The sequence below is a fragment of the Panthera leo genome, chromosome C1, assembly GCF_018350215.1.
Source record: "Panthera leo isolate Ple1 chromosome C1, P.leo_Ple1_pat1.1, whole genome shotgun sequence".
In the NCBI taxonomy this organism is placed as follows: domain Eukaryota; kingdom Metazoa; phylum Chordata; class Mammalia; order Carnivora; family Felidae; genus Panthera; species Panthera leo.
Window position 1 is genome coordinate 27,502,952 of NC_056686.1, and position 16,007 is coordinate 27,518,958.

General features: G+C 36.7%; 1 protein-coding gene across 1 annotated transcript in view; it reads left to right on the top strand.

The window, feature by feature from the left end:
• Positions 1–16,007, top strand: part of LOC122228785 (protein argonaute-3) — a 114,879-nt gene that overhangs the window by 78,797 nt on the left and 20,075 nt on the right. The window contains exons 10-13 of the mRNA XM_042954119.1: positions 971–1,093; positions 1,670–1,803; positions 4,350–4,534; positions 15,001–15,160. Coding sequence (XP_042810053.1) covers positions 971–1,093; positions 1,670–1,803; positions 4,350–4,534; positions 15,001–15,160 — 602 coding nt within the window. The remainder of the gene's footprint in view (positions 1–970; positions 1,094–1,669; positions 1,804–4,349; positions 4,535–15,000; positions 15,161–16,007) is intronic.

The window sequence follows — 16,007 nt, forward strand, 5'->3', positions numbered from 1 at the left end:
CTTGAATACTGCCTTCATTTTGTAACCTTATTTGACCTCTACACTGAGACCAAGTAAATATGTTTTGAAAAAACATAGTTACTATAGTATGCTATAAACATGAATTATATTATGAGGTCCAAGTCTATACTGAATTAAAATAAATTCTTGGCACCTGGGTGGTCAGTCGGTTAAGCATCTGACTTCAGCTCAGGTCATGATCTCAGGGTTCGAGCCCCACATCAGGCTCTCTGTAGTCAGTGCAGAACCCACTTCAGATCCTCTGTCTCTCTCTCTTTCTGTCCCTCCCCCTCATTATCTCTCTCTCTCTCTCTCTCTCTCACACACACAAAATGAACTTAAAAAAAATATTTTTAATAAAATCTTAATCTTCGTATCTACAGATATATTTTGTAAAAATTATTTATCTTATACTGGTTTCCTTATCTGTTTTAAGTGTATCCCATTAAGTATATTTTATAATATGGCAATTTTTGTCAGAAAATATTCAAGTAGTTTTATATAAATTGTAAATCAAATGATTCAGGGAAAAAAAGCCTCAAAATCATCAATAGCTGCTGTCAAACTCTAAGTAAAATTTAATCATATATGCCTGAATCTTCTAATTAGAAGTTTTTATTTTTTAGGTCACGAGGTTCTTCCTCTAATGATCCCTAGACCACGCTCTCCAAAATGTATTAGGTTTAATCACATAAAATTGCCATTTTCATGGATTATAAATAGTTGAAATTTCTTATTATTCTACCTTATACATTTAAATTTCTGTAAATTACCAGGAGGTTCACAGACTTCTACAGTCCATTCATGATCTGTAGTCCCAGGTTAAGATTCTCTATCCTGTATTTAAGGCACCATTACTAGATCTAAAACATTATTGATACAGTGAAGAGAAGAAAATGGAAGGTTCTAATGAATAAAGCAGGGGTTGGGGAAAATTTTGAAAATAACTACTAACTTTTTCTGTTGTTAGGTAAGAAGTGCAAATTATGAAACAGATCCATTTGTTCAGGAGTTTCAATTTAAAGTTCGGGATGAAATGGCCCATGTAACCGGACGTGTACTCCCAGCACCTATGCTGCAGTATGGAGGACGGGTAAAACCTGTTGATGGTTTTTAAATTAAAAACAATTTCTGTTTACAAAGAGAAGGGCATCCTGGGGCGCCTGGGTGGCGCAGTCGGTTAAGCGTCTGACTTCAGCCAGGTCACGATCTCGCGGTCTGTGAGTTCGAGCCCCGCGTCAGGCTCTGGGCTGATGGCTCGGAGCCTGGAGCCTGTTTCCGATTCTGTGTCTCCCTCTCTCTCTGCCCCTCCCCGGTTCATGCTCTGTCTCTCTCTGTCCCAAAAATAAATAAAAAACGTTGAAAAAAAAATTTAAAAAAAAAAACAAAAACAAAGAGAAGGGCATCCTAACTAAGTCTGAGATTAGAAAGTGTTGTTTTACTCCAACAATACTTTTTTCTTTTAGGGTATCTTTGCCAGAGTTTAGATGTTTTGGTTTTGTAGGATAAAAAATAGAAATACTATTGATGTAGAGTAGCCTATTACATGTAGAATGTCAGATATACATCAATTCAGCAATTTGAAATGTTTTTCTTTTCAGCTCATTAAAATAAATTGTATGTTAAGTATTTCTTTTTTGCCTTATTTCTCTTTTTCCTTTTTCTGTAGAATCGGACAGTAGCAACACCAAGCCATGGAGTATGGGACATGCGAGGGAAACAGTTCCATACAGGAGTTGAAATAAAAATGTGGGCTATAGCTTGTTTCGCCACACAGAGGCAGTGCAGAGAAGAAATATTGAAGTAAGGCATATCATTACATTGGTTTGAGAATTTTTTTGTGTTTCAATTTTAAACTACTTTAGCTAATGTTTTAACTGTATTGTCTCAATATGGAGTAATCACTGAGCCTTTGAAAATGTTTCTTGTCAGTACTTTCTGAATTTGTTAGTAAAGTTATTGATTCATGCTTGTAGGCACCTTAACAGTCCAGCTTATGTGGTATGGAAGGAGCATCATTGGCTTTTGATGGCAAATAGGTTATGTTTAATTCCTAGCCTTGCCACTTCCTGGCTATATTATCATGAATAATTTATTTAATTTCTTTATGCTTCAGTTTTCACCTTTTTAGAGATAATAATACCTATCTCTTGGGTGAGGATGAAATAAAATCCTTACTTCTCAATTGAGCTCCTTGAAAAAATGATTTAACTCTTCATTTTCACTTCCTTACTTTCGAAAATTTGACCTCCATCTCCACCACTTTCTTCCCTTTTTCCCAAATTCATTTCCTCAGCATATAAGTGCTCAGTAAGCTTCTGTTTAAATTGAAAACAAACAAAAAAATGGTCCATTTTCAGTGGACAGGCTTCCAGACTTCCATTTTCTCACCTTCCTTGAAAGAAAATGATTATTGTCTAAGTTCAGTCTCCACTAATAGATCTTATAAAGTATACTCATAATGAATAGTTCTTGAAAGATACAGTTTACCAACCAGGTCAGTTCAGAATTTGCTTTGCCTTCATATGAGAAATAAAAATATTTTTTCTATTTAATTATGTTCACTTCTTATTAACTCTAAATTTCTAAACGTATGTCTTAAGGCTCACTTAATATACATTTTTCTCCAGAGTTTTTATCCCCTTGCTTTCAAGTAAAATGTCAGAAGGATAGTTTACTATGATGCTATGATTATCTTGACCTCAAGACCAAAGAAAATGCCTCCAGTTGTTTTTCAGGCTTAGACTTATTCTTTTCATTTTACATTTGTTATTCATGGCTTGATAGAAATCTCATAATCTTTCAGCTAGTAGTTCTTGTTCAGGCTGACTGAAAATATCCAACTTCATACTTCTTGAATTAAACACTAATAAGGAAAAGGAGAAGGGAATTCCTACAAACTTTGTCTCTAAGGGAATTAGAATGTTTTTGAGCAAAGATGACTCAGATCCTTGGCTTAGGACCTTATTTGTTTTAAAAACAAGTAAAGTGATTGTTAAAGCATGACATCATTACTTGTTTATCCTAAGTTAAATGCAGAATTTTGTTTTAATATGGATTTAGTCTTCTGGGGTTTTTTTAGTGTGGATAAAATGCATTGAAATGCTTCCTGCCTCATTTGTTCTTAAATGTTGGTTTCTTTTCTTTTCTTTTTTTTTTTTTTTTAATTTATCTTTTCTGAAGACACAGCCTTCCCTGCTGTTCTAGTTTCAGATACATAATATTGTGGAAGGAAATTTTGGAGTAGGTCATACTTCTGACTCTACATTCATGTAGCCATTAGACATCGGTCAAATACTTAATGTCCCTGAAACTGTTGCCTCATCTGTAAAATAGAAATAATACCTCACCTACCACTTTCTTATGAATGTTGTCATGATCAAATTAGACAATGTGCGATGGGGCACCTGAGTGGCTCAGTTTTGTTAAGCATCCTCTTGGTTTTAGCTCAGGTCATGGTCTCACGGTTTGTGAATTTGAGCCCTGCATTAGACTTTGCTCAAACAGTGCAGAGCCTGCTTGGGATTCTCTGTCTCCCTCTCCCTCTGCCCTTCCCCTGCTCATGTATGTGCTCTCTCTCCCCCTCTCTCTCTGTCTCTCTCAAATATAAATAAATAACATTTAAAAAAAAGAAATTGGGCACCTGGGTGGCTTGGTTAGTTAAGCGTCTGACTTCAGCTCAGGTCATGATTTCACGGTGTGTGGGTTCGAACTCCACATCGGGCTCTGTACTGACCTCTCAGAGCCTGGAGCCTGCTTTAGATTATGTGTCTCCCTCTTTGCCCCTCCCCTATTTACACTTTGTGTGTGTGTCTCTCTCTGTCTCTCTCAAAAATAAATAAGAATGTTAAAAAAAAATAAACACTATTTAAAAAAAAAAAGAAAGTATACAATAGTTTAAATTTATCAAGTTCTTACCATGTCTTGGGCAGTGTGCTAAGCTCATTTATTATCTCACTTTATTCACACCAATTCTGTAATGGAAGTAATCATTTTACAGATGAGAGAAACTAAAAAAATTTGCTTAAGATTTCAGAGCTAGTAATTGACAGAATTAGGATTGAAACCTGTCATGCTAAGTCTAGAAATGAACTCTTAACCAGCATACTGTATTACTAATGCCCTTTATAAACTACAGAATACCACATAATTCTATAGTAATGTTCTTAGTTTGGAAAATAGATTACTGACCCCCCATTGCCTTTATTTCAGTAATCTTGGTGACCTCTTCATATATGGAGCACACAGATCTTTGCTTCATTTTCCATTCACTTCTCAAACTTTCCATTCCACTTTGTAGATGTGAATAATTAGACAAAGGATTTAGTTTTAGTGATTTCTCTTTCTAGGGGTTTCACGGACCAGCTGCGTAAGATTTCTAAAGATGCAGGGATGCCCATCCAGGGCCAGCCTTGCTTCTGCAAATACGCGCAGGGGGCAGACAGCGTGGAGCCCATGTTCCGGCATCTCAAGAACACCTACTCAGGGCTGCAGCTCATTATCGTCATCCTGCCAGGGAAGACGCCAGTGTATGGTAAGGATGTGTTAAGATTGTTTTTTTCTTCAAGTACTTGATATTTTTGGAAAACACAAATCAGTAGAGCAAACTAGCCCAAGAAGAAGGGCACCTGGGTGGCTCAGTTGGTTAAGCGTCCGACTTCAGCTCAGGTCATGATCTCACGGTTCGTGTGGTTGAGCCCTGCGTCAGGCTCTGTGCTGACAGCTTAGAGGGAACCTGCTTTGGATTCTGTGTCTCCCTCTCTCCCTGCCCCACCCCTGTTCGCACTCTCTCTCTCTCCCCCTCTCTTAAAAATAAACATTAAAAAAAAATTTTTTTTTTAATAGTCCCAAGAAGAGACCCTGTGAAAAGAATTTTAGTGAAGGAGGCATCACAAAAAAATGGTTAAAAAAAAGAATTATTTCTTTAAAATGGCATTGAGATAACTTGAGTATCAGTATATGATATATTGGTTAAGAGCACAGGCTCTGGAGTCAGACTGTGCTACTTAAAACTCACGTTCTGGGGGCTCCTGGCTGACTCAGTTGGTTGAGCATCTAACTTCAGCTCAGGTTATGATCTCACTGTTCATGGGTTTGAGCCTTGCATCAGGCTCTCTGCTGACAGCACGGAGCCTGCTTCAAATCCTCTGGCCCCTTCTCTGCCCCTTCACTGCTCAGACTCTCTCTCTAAAAAATAAAAACAAACAAAAACAGGTTCTGCCAGCTATACTACCTGTGTGATATAGCTGAATTACTTAACCACCCACACTAGGCTTTAGTGTCCTCATCTTTGAAATTGGGATACTAAAAATAACTAACCTATAGAGAGTAGTTGTAAGGATTAAATAAATTTACATATATAAACAGGGCCTAGAATAGTACCTATTATATAGTGAATACCCAGTAAATGATAACTATTATTGTAAACAAAAAGTTTAGTCATAATTATAAGTTAAACATAAATCATTGAATCTTGAAAAATACAAAGAAAGTATAATTTTCAAACTACTGAATGGCGTATAGTCGTTTAGGTTTAGAAATGATAGAACAGGTGGAAACAATCTACAAAACTAAAAGGCAGCCTACAGAATGGCAGAAGATATTTGCAAACAACGTATCTGATAGTATCCAAAATCTATAAAGAACTTACCAAACTCAACACCCAAAAAATAAATAACCCAGTTAAGAAATGGGCAGAAGGCGCCTGGGTGGCTCAGTCAGTTAAGTGTGTGACTTGATTTCAACTTGGGTCATGATCTTGCGGTTCGTGCATTCAAGCTCTGCATCAGGCTCTGCGCTGAAGCTGGAGCCTGCTTGGGATTTTCTTTCTCCCTCTGTCTCTGCCCCTGCCCTACTCCCTCTCCCTCTCCCTCTCCCCCTTTTCCCCCTTTCCCCCTCTCCCCCTCTCCCCCTCTGCCTGTCCCTCTGCCTCTCCCTCTCCCTCTCTCAAAAATAAATAAATATTTTTTTTTAAAGGGCAGAAGACATGAGTAGACATTTTTCCAAAGACATCCAGATGGCAAACAGACACATGAAAAGATCCTCAACATCATTCGTGATCAGGGAAATACAAATCAAAACCATGATGAGATACCACCTCACACCTGTCAGAATGGCTAAAATTAACAACACAAGAAACAACAGGTGTTAGTAAGGATGCAGAGAAAGGAGAACTCACTTGCACTGTTGGTGGAAATGCAAACTGGTGCAGCCACTCTGGAGGATAGTATGGAGGTTCCTCAGGAAACTAAAAATAGAACTACTCTATGATCCAGCAATTGCATTATTAGGTATTTACCCAAAAGATACAAAAATACAGATTTGAAGGTGTACATGCTGCACCTCATTGTTTATATAGCAGCATTATCAACAGCAGCCAAACTATGGAAAGAGCCCAAATATCCATTGACTAATGACTGGGTAAGGAATATACAGTATTTATATACGATGGAATTACTCAGCCATCAAAAAGAATGAAATCTTCCCATTTGTAATGACATGGTTGGAGCTAGAATGTATTATACTATGCAAAATAAGTCAGTCCAAGAAAAACAAATACGATACGATTTTACTGATATGTGGAATTTAAGAAACAAAACACATGAACATGTGGGAAGGGAGAGGAGAGGGAAACAAACCACAACAGACTTTATTTTTTAATGTTTATTTATTTTGAGAGAGATGTTGGAGGGAGGGGAGGGAGGGGGAGAATCCAAAACAGGCCCCATGCTGTCAGCGTGGAGCCCAACAGGGGGCTCAACCCCACAAACCATGAGATTACAACCTATGCCGAAATCAAGAGTTGGATGCTTTAACTGACTGAGCCACCATGCACCCCAACCACAACAGACTCTTAATGATAGAGAATAAACTGGGGGTTGGCGGAGGTGGGTGGAAGATGGGCTAGGGTGGAGTGATGGGTACTGAGGAGGGCACTTATGATAAGCACTGGGTGTTATATATAAGCGATGAATCACTAAATTCTACTCCAGAAACCAGTATTGCACTGTATGTTAACAAACTTAAATCTAAATTTAAAAAAAAATTTTAAATGATAAAAGTGCCTTAGTGGCTCATTTGGTTGAGTATCTGACTCTTGATTTTGGCTTAGGTCAGGCTCCCAGGGTCATGGGATTGAGCCCCATGTCAAGCTCCACCCTGAGCATGGAGCCTGCTTAAGATTCCTTTTTCTTTTTCTTTTTCTTTTTTTTTTTTTATGTTTATTTATTTATTTTGAGAGAGAGCGAGCATGCAGTCACGTGCACAAAGGTAGGGAGAAGCAGAGGGGGAAAAAGAGAGACAGAGAGAGTATCCCAAGCAGGCTCTATGCTATCAGTGCAGAGCCTGACGTGAGGCTCAGTCTCACCAACCTTGAGATCATGACCTGAGCTGAAATCAAGAGCTGGGTGTTTAATGGACTGAGCCACCAGAGGTGCCCCAGAGCCTGCTTAAAATTCTCTCTCCCCCTCTGCCCTCCTCCCCAACTCACATTCTCTCTCTAACTCTTAAAAAGAAAAGAAGGATAGAACTGTTCACAAAGGAGAAATTGTTAGATTTACTACATAAAAATTCAATTTTCTATATCTCACAAATATATAATGATAATAAGTAAATAAATGGAAACCAATAGAATCTAAAAAGTGTTTGCAGCAAATGGAGACAACAGAGGGCTAGTTTATTATTAAAATATCCATATAGATCTGTTATTGTGATGAAAGAAAAAATCCTTATATTCTTATAGATTAGTGAGCAAGAATATAAACCAAAATTTCTCAAGACAAAACAAAACCAGTTATATGAGAAAGTATTGGTTTTCACTAAAAGTTAAAACTACAAGTAAATAAAAGGAAAAATTTTAGGAGCAGCTGGGTGACTCGGTTGAACATTAGACTCTTGGTTTTCGCTCAGGTCATGATCCTGAGGTGGTGGGATCGAGCCCCATGTTGGACTCTGCTCTGGGTATGGAGCCTGCCTGAGATTTTCTCTTGCTTTCCCCCACTCAAGTACATTCACTCTTTCTGTTTAAAAAAAATGAAAGAAAAATTTTATGTTACTAAATTAGCAAATGTATTTAAATATTATAATACTTAGTGCTTGTGAGTATGAAGTGAATCTAGAATTTTAATATATTGCTGATGGCAGTTAAATTGATAATATCCTATCAAAAGTATAAAAATGTGTTTGTGTGATTCAGTAATTTCAATTACAAAAAGGTGTTCAAAGGAAAGAATTCATAATGGAGAAAATTCTATGCACAGAATTTTCATAATGGTATCTGTGATATTAAAAAACTATTGAGAGGGTGCTTGGTTGGCACAGTTGGTTAAGCATCCGACCTCGGCTTAGGTCATTATCTCATGGTTTGTGGGTTCCAGTCCCATATCGGGCTCTATGCTGACAGCTCAGAACATGGAGCCTACTTTGGATTCTGTGTCTCCCACTCTCTCTCTGGCCCTCCCCCACACATGCCTTATCTATCTCTCAAAAATAAACCTTTAAAAATAAATAAAACTATTGAGAACTGGCTTTAAACAATGAGTAAGCTATAATATGTTAATAAAATAGTATGCAGTGGTTACAAATGATGTTATAAAATTCAAAATTTTTAGTGGTGCCTGGGTAGCTCAGTTGAACCGACCAACTTCGGCTCAGGTCATGATCTTACAGCTTGTGAGTTCAAACCCCAGGTTGAGCTGTGTGCTAACAGCTCAGAGCCTTGATCCTGCTTTGGATTCTGTGTCTCCCTCTCTCTCTCTCTGTCCCTCCCCCACTCATGCTCTGTCTCTCCTTCAAAAATAAATAAACATTAAAAAAAAAAAAAGCACAGAGCCCAGTGCAGGGCTCGAACTCATGAGCTATGAGATCATGACCTGAGCCAAAGTCAGATGCTTAACCAACTGAGCCACCCAGGCAACCCCCAAAAAAAAGATACTTTAAAAACTGATAAAATACAGAAGCTTGAACTCAAAGAATTTGTAAATCAATAAGGAAAGGACAAACAACTCAACTGAAAAATAGACAAAGGACATAAAACAGAAAAACAAATGAAACAAATGGTCAGTTATCTGATGAAAAGATGCTCAGCCTCATTAGTCATTAAGAAAATATGAACTTGAATAAGTAATTTTTTACTAATAATCATAATACCCATTTCTGGCAAAAATAAAAATAAATATTGACTCTCATACACTGTTCATGGGAGAGAAAGTTGGTATTACCATAGCCTCCTAGCTGACATTCTTGCCTGCATTCCCTGTAGTTCCTTTTCAGTCCGTTCTCTACATTTCTTCTAGTGCAATTTTTTAATTAATAGATTTTTTTTTTATTTTAGATATACAGAAAAATTAAGCAGATAGTGTAGAGAGTTCCTATATATTTACCCCTTCCTCTGCAAAGTTTTCCCTGTTATTAACATCTTGTATTGGTGTGGTACATTTAATGAACCAATACTGATAAATCATTATTAATTGATTTATAAATAAATAAATAAAATTTATAAATCTTAATTAATGTAAAAACTTACATTAAAGTTCACTTTTTGTGTTGGACAGGCCTGTGGGTTTTGATAAATGTAAAACATCATATATATATACAGTATCGTAAAAAATAGTTTCATGGCTCTAAAAATCCCCTGTACTCCACCTGTTCATCCCTCCCTGTCTCTCCTCAAAACCTTGACATCCACTGGCCCTTTTGTTTCTATAGTTTTGCCTTTTCCAAGATGTTGTATAGTTGGACTCCTACAGTATGTACCCTTTCTAATTGGCTTCTTTCACTTAGCAGTATGCATTTAAGGTTCCTTCATGTCTTTTTGTAGCTTGATAAGTCATTTCTTTTTACTGCTGAAAAATATTCCATTGTATAGATGTATTAGTTTGTTATCCATTTAACCTGTTTTTACCTCGTAATCAAGAAGGATGTTTTCATTGCTTCCAGTTTTTTGGCAATTATGATTGCTGCTGTAAACATTCACATGCAGGTTTTTGGATAGACATAAATAAGTTTCCAACTGACTTGGGTAAATAGGAACACAATTGCTTTATCTTTTGGTGAGACTGCCAAAATGTCTATACTCGGGCACTGGCTGGCTCAGTCAGAAGAGCATGAGACTTTTGATCTTTGGGTCATGAGTTTGAGACCAACATTGACTGTAGAGACTGCTTAAACAAGTAAATGAATAAACTTTTTTTTTTCTTTTTTTTTTTTTAATTTTTTTTTTAATGTTTATTTATTTTTGAGACAGAGAGAGACAGAGCATGAATGGGGGAGGGTCAGAGAGAGAGGGAGACACAGAATCGGAAGCAGGCTCCAGGCTCTGAGCTGTCAGCACAGAGCCCGACGCGGGGCTCGAACTCACGGACTGTGAGATCATGACCTGAGCTGAAGTCGGACGCTTAACCGACTGAGCCACCCAGGCACCCCTGAATAAACTTTTTAAAAATGGCTGTACCATTTTGTATTCCCACAGCAACGAATAAAAGTTCCTACTGTGTACTAAATCCTCTTCAGTATTTAGTATTGTCAATTTTTTAATATTTTAGCCATTCTAATTTGTAGTGTATCTTACTGTTGTTTTAATTTTCAATTCCTTAGTGACACATAATGTTGAGAATCTTTTCACGTGCTTACTTGCCATCTACATATCTTCTTCTTTTTTTTAATATGAATTTATTGTCTAATTTGTTTCCATACAACACCCAGTGCTCATCCCAACAGGTGCCCTCCTCAATGCCCATCACCCACTTCCCCCTCCCTCCCACCTCCCATCAACCCTCAGTTTATTCTCAGTTTTTAAGAGTCTCTTATGGTTTGGATCCCTCCCTAACTTTTTTTTTCCTTCCCCTCCCCCATGGTCTTCTGTTATGTTTCTCAGGATCCACGTAAGAGTGAAAACATATGGTATCTGTCTCTGTATGACTCATTTCACTTAGCATAACACTCTCCAGTTCCATCCACCTTCCTACAAAAAGCCATATTTCATTCTTTCTCATTGCCACATAGTATTCCATTGTGTATATAAACCACAATTTCTTTATCCATTCATCAGTTGATGGACCTTTAGGCTCTTTCCGTAATTTGGCTATTGTTGAAAGTGCTGCTATAAACATTGGGGTACAAGTGCCCCTATGCATCAGTACTCCTGTATCCCTTGAGTAAATTCCTAGCAGTGCTATTGCTGGATCATAGGGTAGATCTATTTTTAATTTTTTGAGGAACCTCCACACTGTTTTCCAAAGTGGCTGCATCAGTTTGCATTCCCACGAACAGTGCAAGAGGGTTCCCATTTCTCCACATCCTTGCCAGCATCTATAGTCTCCTGATTTGTTCATTTTAGCCACTCTGACTTGGCATGAGGTGGTATCTCAGTGTGGTTTTGATTTGTGGTTTTGATTTCCCTGATGAAGAGTGACGTTGAGCATCTGTATATCTTCTTTAGTGACATGTCTATTCCAGCCTTTCACCCACTTTTAAGTTGTTTTCTTATTTTTCAGTTCTAAGAGTTCTTGTATATTTTGGTTTCAAGTTCTTTATCATATATGTATTTTGCATTTACTTTCTTCCAGTCTGGCCTGTCTTTTCATCCTCTTAACAGTTTCTAGGGGTGCCTGGGTGGCTCTGTTGATTAAGGGTCTAACTTCGGCTCCAGTCATGATCTCACAGTTCATGAGTTCAAGCCCCACATCGGGCTGTCAACATGGAGCCCATCTCAGATCCTCTGTCTCCCCCTCTCTGCCCTTTCCCTGCTCATGCTCGCACTCACGCTCTCTCTGTCTCAAAAATAAACATTTAAAAAAAGAGTTTCTAATGTTAATAAAGACTAAAAGTCTCTAATGTTAATAAAGTCCAACTCATTAATTTTTCTTTCACAGATCATGTTTTCGGGGTTATAATTAGAGCTTGTTGCAGGGCCACCTGGGTGGCTCAGATGGTTGAGCGTCTGACTTCAGCTCAGGTCATGATCTCATAGCTCATGAATACAAGCTCCATGTCGGGCTTTGTGCTGACAGCTCAGAGCCTGGAGCCTGCTTCAGATTCTGTGTGTGTGTGTGTGTGTGTCTCTCTCTCTGCCCCAACCCACTCGCATTCTGTCTCTGTCTCTCTCAAAAATAAATAAAAAGGTAAAAACAAAAAAAAAATTAGAACCTTGTTACCAAGCCCAGGGTCACATGAGATTTCTTCTATGTTACTTTCTAGTAGTTTTATAGTTTTTTTTATATATATAGGTTTATAACTCATTTTGAGTTAATTTCCGTGAAAGATGTACTGTCTGTTACTAGATTCAATTTTTTGCATGTCACTATCCAGTTCTTCCAGTTCTATTTGTTGGAAGGACTATCTTTCTCCATTAAGTTGCCTTTGCTACTTTGTCAAAGATTGATTAACTATATTTGTGTGTCTATTTCTGGGCTTTTTATTTTGTTCCATTGGTCTATATGTCTGTTTATTTGCTAACATCACAGTCTTGATACTAATGTAAGTCTTAATGTCAGGTAGTGTCAGTTCTCTGACTTTGTTCTTCTTCACTATTGTGTTAGCTATTCTAAATCTTTTGCCTCTCTGTATAACCTTTAGAATCTGTTTGGAATATCCACAAAATAATTTGCTGAGATTTTTATTAGGATTACATTGAGTCTATTAATCAGGCTGGAAAGAATCGACATCTTAAGAATGTTAAGTATTCCCATCCTTGAAGACGTACTGTCTCTCTGTTTAGAGCTTCTTTGACTTTTTATCAGAATTTTACAATTTTGTATAGATCCTGTACACATTTTGTTAGATTTATACCCAAGTGTATCTTTTTTTTTTTCTTTTGATACTAATGTGAATGGTAATTGTGTTTTTCATTTTCAATTTCAGTTGTTCATTTTTGGCATTTAGGAAAGCAGGTGACTTTTGTATATTTACTTTGTATCATGCAACCCTACTATAGTCACTTATAAGTTCCAGGAGGTGTTTCTTTCATTCTTTGGGATTTTCTACCAAGACAGTCATATATCCTGTGAGCAGTTTTATTTCTTCCTTTCTAGTCTGTATACTTTTAATGTAATATACACATATTTTGGGATTTCCCAGCTATCTTTCTGTTACTGATTTCTAGTTTAATTTGGCTGTGGTCTGAGACCATATTTAGTATGATTTCTGTTCTTTTAAATTGCTAAGTTATGTTTTTGGACCAGAACGAGGTCTGTCTTACTGAATGTTGTATAAGTTTGAGAAGAATGTATATTCTTGCTGTTATTAAGTGAAGTATTTTATAAATGTCTTTTAACTGCAGTTATTTAATGATGCTGTTCAAGTCTACTGTATTTGCTTCTTTTATAGCAGCTGCACCATTTTGCATTCCTACCAGTAACGCACAAGGGTTCCAGTTTTTCCACATCCCAGCAATACTTGTCATTTTCTTTTCTTTTTTTTTTTTTTCCTTTTTGGTAATAACCATCCTAATGGGTATGAAGTGGTATCGTGTTGTGGTTTTGATTTGCATTTCCCTAATAATTAGTGATGTGGAGCATCTTTTAATGTGACTATTAGCCGTTTGTACATCTTCAAAGACATTGTGTATTTAGAGCCTCACACAGTACTAACATGTATTAAGTGCACATTAAATATTTGTTGAGTGAATGAATAAACCTTTTTGGAGAGCAATTTATCAGTATCTACAAAAATGTTAAATATATATACCTCTGACCCCTCAATTCTATTTGTAGAAATGTATCCTGAAGCTGTAGTTACATAACCAAACAAAAATAAATGTACAGGGATATTATTTGTGTAGCTTTGTTTGAAATAATGAGAACCTGGAACAAGCTATAAACATATCTGTGTATGACTGGTTAGATTCTTTATGACATTTAAAAACAGACTGTTATTATTAGAAATAATAGCAATTTATATATTAAGATTCAGAATATACTACATTATTAAATGAAAATGCCAGTTTGCAAAATAGAATGCAGGTTTGCTTTTAAAATAAATTTATTTATTTATTTATTTATTTATTTATTTATTTATCTATTTATTTATTTATTTCCATGTGTGGGGCACCTGAGTGGCTCAGTTGGTTAAGCATCTGGCCCTTGATTTCAGCTCTGGTCATGATCTCACGGTTGGTGATTTCTAGCCTTGCATCGGGATCTGTGCTGACAGCTCAGGGCCCTCTTTGGATTCTCTCTCCTTCTCTGTCTCTGCCCTGCTCTCTTTCTCTCTCTCTCTCTCTCAAAATAAACATTAAAAAGAAAAGTTTTCCATGTGTTTTATAAAAAAGAAGGTATGTATACTGAACTCTTTATGGTTGTCATAATGGCAAAGAGAAGGAAAGTTACAGGGACCTTTTATTCTTTACATTGTAAAGACTTTTTATTTTATTTTTTTTAATGTTTATTTATTTTGAGAGAAGGAGCATACATGGGAGGGTTGGGGGGGGGGGGGGCAGGTACAAAAAGAGAGACAGAGAGAGTCCTAAGTGGGCTCTGGCAGCACAGAGCCTGACTCAAGGCTTGAACTCACGAACCGTGAGATCATAACCTGAGCCAAGACCAAGAGTCATACACTTAATTAACCAACTAAGCCGCCAAGATGCCCCATACACTGTAAAGACTAATTTTAAGTTAAAAGTTGCAAAATAAGATTGAATGCTGTAACTATACTATAAGTATAACTGCATTAAAATAATATAAATGAGAAAATCACTGGAAGAAAGTACAATAAAATGCTAACAAGGGATTATGTGTGATATTTTTCTTTCTGGATTTTCAGTTATTATGGTTATATTATTTTTATGATGACAAAAATATACTTTCTTACATAAAGAAGAAAACAAATGGGAAAATTATCACTAACTATTTAAGCTAATCTTCAAGGCAGTATACTTTAAATTATAACAGCATTGTTTTAGTATTGTTATAATTTTTAGAGTCCTGTAATCCAGTGATGTATAGCTTAGTTTTCAGTGAAGCTTGACCTTTTTTCTAACTGGAGGTATTTGTGTTTGTTCCATAGCGGAAGTGAAACGTGTAGGAGATACACTTTTGGGTATGGCTACGCAGTGTGTCCAAGTCAAGAATGTAATAAAAACATCCCCTCAAACTCTCTCAAACTTGTGCCTAAAGATAAATGTTAAACTCGGAGGGATCAATAATATTCTTGTACCTCATCAAAGGTAAGATAAGCTAATCAATTAAATGTTAATTACTTTTCATCTTAATTTTTCTATATATCACTATATCTAAAATCAGTGTAAGAGATATTTTTGATGATTCCTGCCATGGGAGATAAGTAGACATTTTAGCAAAAAAATTTAAGGCAAGATTAAGAGATTCCCTTGTGAAAAATCCCCTTTCAACTCCATTTTTATTTAGTATATACAAATAACCTCTTGCCCAGTTAGAAAGTATTTGAGAACTTTACGTATTTCTCACTGGAGAGCTCAACTTGAAGAATTTTCTCGTTATTTGATAGTCCTCTTTAATCTGGTATTATGAGGCTGCTCACTCAACCTAGAAAGTAAGGGAAGAATTGAGGGTCTTGGGTGGGGCATGTCAGTTAAGTGAATCATTTAAGTGAGCCTTGTCAACCTCTGCTACCTTCAGTGGGACAACAGATGTTACTGTCAAATTGTTATCATGTCTAAGAGCTCTTAGGAAGAATGACATAATGCCCTAGAAACAGGTGCTGGGCAAGAGACTGAGAATTGAACAACAGGTTTCCTTTTAATAGTTGAAACAACTGAGGCTTTAAAAAAATATCTTGACTAGAATGCACCACAGATAAGCATTAGAATAAGGATAGACCCATGTGTGTTTGGCACAAAAGCCCTTTTTGTTTTCTGTTTTTCCATGCTGTCTGTTAAATAGATGAGAATCATAAATGAGATGGGTATAGAATTCTATCAAGTGCACCAACTAAGAGACAATCATTTGAATCTTAAAGGACATAATTGTTGGTTTTCTTTAATGTTTATCTTTTTTGAGAGAGAACACAAGCAGGAGAGAGAGGGAGAATTCCAA